The sequence below is a fragment of the Amblyomma maculatum genome, chromosome 2 (assembly GCF_055883805.1).
Source record: "Amblyomma maculatum isolate TAMU_Amacu chromosome 2, ASM5588380v1, whole genome shotgun sequence".
Taxonomy (NCBI): domain Eukaryota; kingdom Metazoa; phylum Arthropoda; class Arachnida; order Ixodida; family Ixodidae; genus Amblyomma; species Amblyomma maculatum.
In genome coordinates, this window is record NC_139345.1 from 195,975,488 (window position 1) to 195,986,073 (window position 10,586).

Sequence of the window (10,586 nt, forward strand, 5' to 3'; positions counted from 1 at the left end):
GCCGAAGGGTTTTAGGCACTACGAGAAGCTGCGCGGTCTTGTTGGGTGCGAAGTTCTTCTTCACGAGTAGGCCATTGCTTAACGTGAAGGATGATAAATGTCGCCTGAACACACCAGGAGGGGAAGCGGTCTTTCCTTCCAAGTAATCGGCTAGCGCTTTCAGCTCAGGGTCTGATCGCTGTTGTTCTGCGAAACTGCTGGCGCTTACCGGTCCCAAAAAGGCGTCGTCGTCATCGTCCTTCGGGGGAGCATTGACGGGAGCGCGGGATAAGCAGTCTGCGTCGGAATGCTTCCGGCCCGACTTATAGACTACAGTCATGTCAAATTCTTGAAGTCGTAGGCTCCATCTGGCAAGGCGGCCGGAAGGATCTTTCAAATTAGTCAGCCAGCAGAGCGCGTGATGGTCGCTTACCACCTTGAATGGTCGGCCGTATAGGTATGGACGAAACTTAGAAGTGGTCCAGATGATTGCAAGGCACTCCTTCTCGGTCGTCGAGTAATTGACTTCGGCTTTTGTGAGTGACCTGCTAGCGTAGGCGATTACTTTCTCCTGTCCGGCACTCTTCTGGACGAGAACGGCTCCTAGGCCCACACTGCTCGCGTCGGTGTGAATTTCGGTCTCGGCGTTTTCATCAAAGTGGCCAAGTACAGGAGGGCATTGCAGGCGGCGCTTAAGTTCGTCGAAGGCTTCTCCTTGCGGCGCTTCCCATTTAAAAGGTACGTCAGCCTTTGTAAGCTGCGTGAACGGTTCGGCGATCCGCGAGAAGTTTCTGACAAATCGTCGATAATAAGCGCACAGTCCAAGGAATCGGCGCACAGCTTTCTTGTCGGCAGGCGGTGGGAATTGTGCGATTGCAGCTGTTTTCTCTGGGTCTGGGCGAATACCGTCCTTGCTAACGATGTGACCTAGGAACCGGAGTTCTTCGTAGGCGAAGTGACACTTCTCTGCTTTTAGCGTTAGTCCCGATGACTTGATGGCTTCCAGCACTGTCTGTAGTCGTTTTAGGTGGTCTTCAAAGTTTGACGAGAAGACAACAACGTCGTCCAAATATACCAAACAAATTTGCCACTTCAAGCCTGCCAGGACTGTGTCCATTACTCGTTGAAACGTGGCTGGTGCGGAGCAGAGGCCAAATGGCATCACCTTGAACTCATAAAGGCCGTCCGGTGTGATGAATGCGGTCTTCTCGCGATCTCTTTCGTCGACCTCAATTTGCCAATATCCGCTCTTCAGGTCCATCGATGAGAAGTACCTTGCATTGCAGAGCCGGTCGAGAGTGTCGTCGATGCGAGGAAGCGGGTAGACATCCTTCTTCGTTATGCTATTCAAGCGGCGGTAGTCAACGCAGAAGCGAAGTGTGCTGTCTTTCTTCTTGACCAAAACGACTGGTGCCGCCCAGGGGCTGTTCGAGGGCTGGATTACGTCATCACGCAGCATTTCCTCAACTTACTTGATCGCGAATGGCCTGGCGTTCTCGCGGCGATACACGATAAGGGCTTTGGCGCAGAGGTCGGGCGTGTTCGTTCGTTATTATGCGGTGCTTGGCCAGTGGTGTTTGTCGTACCTTCGATGACGATGAGAAGCACTCCCCGTAGCTTCGAAGAAGACTGAGAATCTTGTCTTTCCTGCTGTGGGTCAATGCCGGGTTGATGTCAAATTTGGGCTGACAGAACTGGTCCGGTGCGTCTTCCAGCGTTTGGTCGTGGAGGGCGAATACATCTTTGAGGTCGGCTAATTCGTCGAGAAAAGCGATCGTTGTGCCCTTGTTGAGATGCCGGTATTCTTCGGTGAAGTTTGTTACCAGCACCTGAGCTTGACCTCTCCGGAATTTCGCGATGCCTCTTCCGATGCAGACACCTCGTTCTAAGAGCAATTGGATATTTCCTTCGACGATGCCTTCAGCGGTTTCGATGTTTGCGCTACCTACGCAGACTGCGATGCTTGATCGGGGCGGCACGGTCAATTCTTCATCGAGGACGTTTAGAGCGATGTGTTGCATCGACGTCGTCGTAGCAGGAATGGCTTTATCTGCAGATAACTTGATGAGCTTGGATCGCAGGTCGATGATAGCCCTATGTTCATTTAGGAAGTCCATGCCTAAAATCACGTCGCGGGAGCACTGCTGCAAGACCACAAAGCTGGTGGGGTAAGTGCGCCCATTTACAGTTATTCTTGCAGTGCATCGTTCCGATGGAGTAATCAGGTTGCCACCTGCGGTGCGAATCAGCGGGCCATCCCAAGCGGTGGTAACTTTTCTGAGCTGAGAGGCTAACGGTCCACTAATGACTGAATAGTCAGCTCCGGTGTCTACTAGGGCAGTGACTCTGCGACCGTCGATATCAGCTTCAAGGTCACTTGTTCGCTTCCTCGCATTGCACGTGGGCCTTAGTGTCCGATCTCGGCTCCGTCGTTTCTTCAGGTCAAGGCCGGGGCATACCGTAGTTACTGCGCTGGGCGGCGTTGTCTGCTTGCAGTATGGTCGTGATGTCGTCGATGACGTCGTGTAGAGCGGCGGTAAAATGGCTGCGTCGTCGTTAGTAGTCGTCGGCGGCGGAGGATCTTCGTCTTTTCGCCGTTGAGCAACCTCACCTACAAAGGTTGCTGCCTTTAGTTTCCCCTGCGCGGGCTTGGGTACCTTCCGCGCATACTCTGATCATAGGTACGGCCTGGCGACGCAAAGCGGGCCCTGTACGGCGATGGAGATCTGAACCGACGGCTTGGTGGCGCAATTTCACCGCTACGCAGATAGTTGTCAATTTATTGTGGTCGTTCACCTGGGCGTGGTCGTGGAGCGTCGACTGCAAATCCGCGGAGACCGATTCGTCGGTACGGGCAGTGTCGCAGAATGTGGCCGGCCTCACCGCAGTGGAAGCATAATGGCCGGTTGTTTGCAGTCCTCCAGGCGTCGCACTTCCTGGGGCTTGGGGGTCGTTGGTAGGCTTGGCGGGCGGAGGCCAAGGGGCGGCTTTCAGGAACAGGACGGTTGCGGCGAGGGCTCGGAAAGTCATCACGTCGGGGCGGAGGGCGGCGTAATGCACCAGCGTAGTTCATCGCTGCTGCCTCTTGTGCTGGAACAGTCGCAGCCGTCGCTTGAGGAACGCCCAGCGCCTGCTGGACTTCTTCCCGGACGACGTCCGCGAGCGTCGCCACCTGCGGTTGTTGCGATGATGGCATCAGTCGGCGGAGCTCCTCTCGCACGATCTCCCGGATGAGGTCCCAAGGTTTTCTCCGCTTGGAGATGTGCTGGAGTATTGGGTTGAGCAGTCCGGCTGAAGTGGTCGCTCGTAGTAGCGCATCCGGGTGGCCAACGTCTTCTCGATAGTAGACGCCTCCGTTTCAATTTCCGCCACAGTTCTTGGCGGATTTCGCACAAGACTCGCAAAGAGCGACTCTTTAACGCCTCGCAATAAAAGTTTGACTTGCTCACCTTCGGTCATATTAGGGTCGGCGCGGCGAAAGAGGCGCTTCATCTCCTCAACATACGCCAGGACAGGCTCGTTAGGGAGTTGAAGTCTTGACTGAAGAAGGGCCTGGGCTCTTTCCTTTCGGACGGCGCTTGAAAAGGCAGTCAGAAACGCTTTCTTGAAAGTCTCCCAATCCTTCATAGTTGCCTCATGGTTTTCGAACCAAACTCGGGCATGTCCTTGAAGAACAAAGTAGACTTGCCTGAGTTTCGCGGCGTCGTTCCAGCCATTGAATTCTGCAACACGGTCTAAAAGGTCCATCCAGTCTTCTGCATCTTCGTCCGGTCGTCCATGGAAGCAGGGGGGCTCACGGGGTTGAACGAAAACAACCGGTGCTGTAGGCTGGGCCATTGTCAGCGTCGATGTCTTCCGAAATCGAATGGGGTCAGGTAGCAGACCGTGCTCTGGCTGTAGGCCTTGAAGTCGGCGGCTGGCTCGGTGACCTGTAGGCTGGTCTTCCAGGGCGACAGGAACACGGCTTGGGTATTCGCTTGAAGGATAAAGGCAGCACCTCCACCAGATGTCACGTAGTGGTGACGAGGTTGGCGACACAAATGAAGGGGGGTCGATGATTGCACTAAAGAAACTCTTTATTTGGGCTGACTTGCGCCCGCAAAACAACTACGCAACTCGGCGGCGGCGATAGGAACAAACGTGCTCGTCGATCGTCGAACAAAGAATACCCGTCACACTCGGCAACGCTCAATTTAAGGGCTGCACAGAACAATCTAGATAACGTCGCAAACAGCTACCAGCACGGGCTGGAACATTGTGGAAAGACACACGAGTGGCCGGAACCTTCGAGATAGATCTCGGTGCATCTTGCGCTACAACGAAACTGATAAAGGTGTGACTCGCGAAATCGAGCATTAACAAACAAAGATTACGGAACTGATACGCGATCCAGAATCAGAGTGATAAGCCTGTATGCCGGCGGCTGTTGAAAAACAACAAATACAGTTTCGAAGGTTTCGCGGCAATATAGTGGCATTAATACCAGTGACTGTCTTTTTCAGGCACCATTCGGTACCTTCAGCAAGACGAGCGAGCAGCTCCATTCACTCACACCAATGTGCTTGAAGATATGCGGTCTGCCCACAGTCAGCGCCAGCCTGTCCATGGGATGAAAGGATATTCCCCACTTGCAAGCTTTCAAGGTTTTAATCTTGTTTGGGGTTTGCCGCCAGATTTCATGCACTGTGTGCTTGAGGGGGTTACACAAGTAACCGAGCTGTGGCTGACCAGTGTTGGAAAGCCGTTTCATATTGGCAGGAATATCCACGAACTTGAAAACCGCATCAAGCAACTGAAGCCTCCAATTATGTTTTGCAGGTTGCCTAGAGCTATAGCAGAGCGCAAAAACTGGAAAGCCACTGAGTGGATGTTCTGGTTATTGTATTATTCTCTCCCTTACCTGAAGGATCTCATTCCTGAAAAGTACTTAAATCATTTTTCAATGCTCTGTCAAGGAGTGTTTTTGTTGATTCAGACCTCTGTGAGCTACGCAGATGTCATTGAGGCTGACCAGCTTCTTTCGTCATTTGTTGACAGGTTTTCTTCTCTGTATGGTGAAAGCAGTGCCACATTCAATGTGCACCATTTGCTGCACCTTGCAAAAAGTGTCGAAATGTTGGGGCCCTTGTGGGGGACTTCTACGTTTCCATTTGAGAATGGGAATGGGCAGCTGTTAAGGCATGTCACAGCTGCAAAAGGTGTGCCACTGCAGGTAGCTGAGCTTTGTATCATGAGAACATGGCTAAAAAATGCAAATAGGTTTGTGGAAATGTCATCAACTCTTTTGGAGAGAAAAAACAAAATGATAAAGATTCGTGTCAAGCAAGGAACTGGTCCCCATGTCTTAGGAGCACCATTAAGATCTGTTCACATTGAGGAGGCCATTGCTGAAATGTTCATAACTCAGTATGGGGAAATGCCTGTCATGGCACATTATGCTCGAGCAGAGATAACGGCGTCGCTATTCATAGTCTTCTGTACAATAGGCCACAAAAAACATGTTCCCACTGCGCGAGAATGAATAATGGTATTTACTGCCCTATCATGGACATCTGTTCTTATAATGTAAATGGCCGAAAGGTTGCACTTGTGTGCCAAGAGTTGGTACTGTGCCAGCCAGCATTCCGAAGTATCACTTATCTCCACCCCTGCAAGCGTGCGCCGCTAGGCCGAAACCTCTGTCTATACTCATCCGATATTTCTAGCCAATGTGTGCTCCTTGAAATGGAGAATGTGTCCTATGTTTGTGACATCCCAAATAATTATAAGATAGATTGAGTTGAGTGAAAGACAGATTTCAGTACCTTGGCACTACAAGTTGTCAAGGGGGAAGGTGGGCTAAAATATTGTTATTAATGGTGGCATAATTATTAACATTTAAGGAAACATGTATTTTTACATACTGTTTCAAATATGCTGTTTAGTTTCATAATCCTTGTAAACCTATGTAATCTGCCGTGTGACTTCTAAATCAAGATAAACATTATTCATATAAGATCAGAATAAATATTAATCATATAACTATATTTGGATGCAACTCATGTCTGCAGTAACCATCACACACAATTCCTCCGTGATAGAAAGCAGTCCCCACTGTTCAGGCTTTTCTCATTACCTAAATAGCTAACCATCAGACCAAATCAGAAGCTCAAGAATTTCAATGCCTCTGGCCTCTTAGGTATAGTCAAATATTAAAATATTGATTTGGTTTACTGTTCAGCGAAGCAATACACATGCCGCGTACCACTGCCTTTAGTTAACTCCTGTTTTTTAAAGTTGTATATCCTACTATACAAGCTTAGACTCTGCAGTGTGATTTTCATAGCAGCATATGTTGCTTATGCAACTCTGCACTATGCCATGCAACTTTCTTGTGCCTTAATTGTGCCCCGTTAGAGCTTTTCAGGGATAAAGGCTGTGTGCAGTTTGAAGCTGTGTAGCAGCCCTTGCAGAATGTGCCATACGCCTCCTAACGATCAATGAGCAGCATCTTGCAGATCAATATGCTCTTCAGTGATGTGGCTAGCTATTCTCCTGACAGCATATTATGTCAGTTAATTGGCTGCATGCAGTATTTGTGATTGAGTTATGTTCGGTATAATGTGCAACACTGCTATGGAGGCAGTTACCAGCTGCTTTCCTTTCTTTTCTTCTTTTTCTCTGTGAACATGAAGCGAAATACTTGCAGGACAATTTCTTCCTACTCACATTATGCGTGATATGCATACCCATCCCTGAACTAGTAAGCATGCACAGCAGTATCAGCGACTCACCAGTTCCTTCATGCCTTGTTGTCCCCCTTGCCCGAAGTGCTAATAATGAAAGGACATTTCTTATGCTCTTTCGTGACCCCGTGGCCTGCCTATTGGCTTCCTGGCTTTTTTTCATATTCCATGCAAACCATTGTTGACTTCAGCTGATTCTTAGTAAGAACTTGATGTCATTACTTTTTAAAGCAAGAGAGTTAAAGGCCTCATATCCCAGAAAATCTGGTTTTGGCATTGTCTGCATTGGCCTTGTGAGCTAGGAATCACAAAATCATGAGCATGCCTCTGGCAGATGGTAGTTGGTTGGGACATATAGCTGTGCCCTAACTGTTGATCCGAGTTTTGTTCACTGATGAGATCATGAGATGACATGGCCAATTTGGCAGGTGCTGCCAACTCTGGTTTCACCTTCGAGGTGGGAGGGTGAGATTGAAATCCAACCTTCCAGGGCCCTTGGATCCCTAGTTAGACATGCTGCCTTTATGCTATGCAAGCACGCTCATGCAGCTTGGTTAGAGCAGGGCTTTATATCTACATCAGATTCTGGTAGCGTACAACTGTATGCTGTATATGTACAATAAAAGCCGAAATTTAAGGATGGGTAATATGGAAGTAGCAGAGTGCATGTAGTACATGTACATGAATGAGGATCTGCAAGGGGTGCCAGCAGATGGGAGCCATTAACATCGTAGCATCGTAATGGTGACACCTAATTGTCCCTCAATTTTTGCAATTTATTATCTGAAAATGTGTTTGGGTTGCCCTGATTTGATTTTCTATGTAAATGATATTTTGTACTATGTACTACGTATACAGTTTGTTATTTTTGAAATATGCATTTTTGGCAATGTATACTATAACATGCTGTCATATGCATATTGCATTTTGCTGCATGCTAGATCTTGTCTGTTTGTGGTTCTGCAAGTTTTATCACATATATAAGCTGCCATTCATAGTTAACTAGTTGCATTTGTAGATCAACAATAGGTTCTAAATGCTGTTGAGTAATATGTGCTGACTACCCCAGTACAGGAGTGTGTGCGTACCACATAGCACATTTTTAATGCAGAAGCATAACTATATCCACCCCCCCCTGGATTTTGCCGAAGTTTGTGTGATTTATAGTTTCAGCAACTAGCGTAACACATGACAGCAAAAATGTATAGCCTTGCAATACATGGTGGTATTGTGGCATACATGCATGGACTAATTCAGATAGGACTAATTTAGACTAAATATAAAGCTAACTAAGGGCAGCCATAGAAAATTATGAATAGGTGTGCCTACTTTAAGGTGACTAATTCGTTAATACTCAAGACTAATTAAGGTGAATTATGCATAATTGAGATCAGCCGTGGAAAATTATAAATATGCGTGCATGTATACTTAAGGGTATACCTTAGGTAGTCATTAATTCTTATGTCTATAAAGACTAATTATGCCTACTACCTAATTTTGGCTTTGCCATCTAGGTCAAACAATGCCTAGGTAGAGTTAATTGAGCTTTCCTATAAGCCTAATCAAGCCTAGTTAGACCTCACTAACCTACTTGAGCCTAAGTTGTAAGTGCTCCACTTAATTAGCCTTCTGCAAATGACCACCACTTATGTGACTTATTTCTGACATCAATTCTGACCTTGCCCTTCACTATTTGCTGTTCACTTTTAGTGTGGCATGGTGAAATGTGTGCTCTTGACAAAGAGCCTCATCATTTACATTGTCATTGGGATACTTCACATGAGCATCACCTGATATGGTTCTATACCAGGTTTTGATCCTCCACTTAGTCATTTCGTTGTCGCTGTGTTGCTGCCATCGTGAACCTTGTATTTCGTGTTCACGATCTCCATGGCAGTTCTCCATTATTTGGGCTTGGGACTTTAGCTAAACGAGTACTAAATATCTGCTTCTGTATATCCACGTTTATAAGCATGTATATACATACATATAAGCAGCAGTTTAGCTTGATTGTATATATTCAATCTAAACCACCACTTAATTTCCTTTGTGGTGCATATTCACCAACGCTGTCAACAATTGATCTCTGTTTCTTTATTTCATTGTGACAGTGTTTTGTGGAAATGTTCAGGATGTTCGAGTGACATGCAAAGATTACATTTTTTTTAGATGTAATATGTGTTTCAAAAATATCAGTGCATCTATTGCCTAAGGTTGCTGGTTGCAGTGAGGAAATTGACTGTGGGATATTGTATATACACTCAGCAATTCACTTATCAGTTGCAGGAGCTAAAAACAATGCGAAACAAATTACTGTTGTTATTTAACGAGCATTCTGTTTGGCATTTAGGCCATGCTTTTTACCTACACCACCTACACTAATGTAGCAAATCTAGCTCCTATACCTCCAATGGTTTTTTGCTACACTAGTGCAGCTGGTGTAGGTACAAAAAATGGCCCTATTGTTATTTGATTTCCCACAACTGACAAGGGTTATATGTTCAATGTGCCTGTATGTTCTGGCTTTGCTGTGTTGTTGAAAAGCATTGAAAATAAATTTTTGTTTCTGCTTCTATACCTCTCAGTGTGTCAAGAGTGATGCCTCAGTTCAGTACAACATGGCCAAAGCCATGGTATATTGGTCAGCATGCTGGAGAGGCTAGTTTATGCAAACTGATATATTTTGATTCCCTTTAACACAGGCTGTCCAAAATGTATGTGTGAGGCTCTCTTAATTTTCTTTTTGATAAGCTTCCAGATGCTGACAGGTCATAGTGACCACTTTTTTGATGGAGGTATAATGCAATGTGTAGAGTGTGTGTCAGTGCATGTAAAGAACCCCAGGTGCTAAAAAATTCCAGAACCATCCACTGCACGTCCCATAGCCTGAGTAGCTTTGAAATGGTCAACCCCCATTAAACCAAACGAATTTAGCTCATAACAAACTAAGCATAGCAAAATCAAACCAACTAAATTGGATAGCAGCAATGGTATGAGGCATTTTTGGTCTAAGTTGTCCTTTTCCAGTGATCATGAAGAGGATTTACTTATTAAGCAGTACGGTACATAATCAGTAAATTCACACTAATACCAATTTAGTGCTAAAATGGTCCTGCAAAACTCCAAGATCACCTGCAGTAATGCTCGAAAAGGTGGGCAACTCTGCCAGTATAGATTTAATTATGCATTTGCTACTCATGCAATGTCATTTGACTTATAAACATCACACGTCAAACTACAGGAGTTAGTGGAAATGCACATATTTTGCTATGAGTATATTTGGTGCAATAAAAAACATTCATGGCAGACAGGATTAATACAATGAGCGCCTAACTATTTATAAACATGATGCATAAATTTTCAAGGAACATATATGATATATTGCATGTAATGAAGGGTGCCAGTTTTTTGACAGCTAGTTGAAACAATATACAAGTAGCACTATACATATATAGGCTGGTATACCAATTAACACCTAGCACTGAACAAAATTTTATGAATCAGTTGCCTATAGACAAAACCTGGCTTGTCAGCATGCATGTAGTAAATTAAATTGTTATATTATATATAGTTTTTAATTATTCGATTGAGATGCATATAATATACTTTATATATATTAATTAGCATTAATTAATGCAGGGCCCTGTACCATAATTCTATTTGCATTTCCAGGTCATAACAATAATGCTCGATCCCAGGAGGCACCCAACGTGCCTTCTGAATTGCTGTGCCAGCTTTAAATTAAGGATATATTGTTACGTGGAAGATTTACAGTCCCAAAGCTGTCCGCACAACTAACGTTGATGAGGGCACCGATTTCACAACACTCAGCGTCGTCGTCTTCTCGGAGTCTGTTGCACTTCTTCATCCTCATCACGAACA

The 10,586-nt window shown here is 45.9% G+C and overlaps 1 protein-coding gene across 1 annotated transcript; it reads left to right on the top strand.

Moving 5' to 3' along the window:
• The first annotated feature begins 4,378 nt into the window (after positions 1-4,378).
• Positions 4,379-5,500, top strand: LOC146200842 (uncharacterized). The gene has a single exon (XM_084592447.1). It carries the CDS (start codon positions 4,550-4,552, stop codon positions 5,498-5,500), a length of 951 nt encoding a protein of 316 aa, XP_084448573.1. The 5' UTR covers positions 4,379-4,549.
• The last annotated feature ends 5,086 nt before the right edge of the window (positions 5,501-10,586 follow it).

Coding starts and splice junctions, on each gene's coding strand:
- LOC146200842 (XM_084592447.1), top strand. CDS start 4,550: ATGCGGTCTGCCCACAGTCAGCGCCAGCCTGTCCATGGGATGAAAGGA.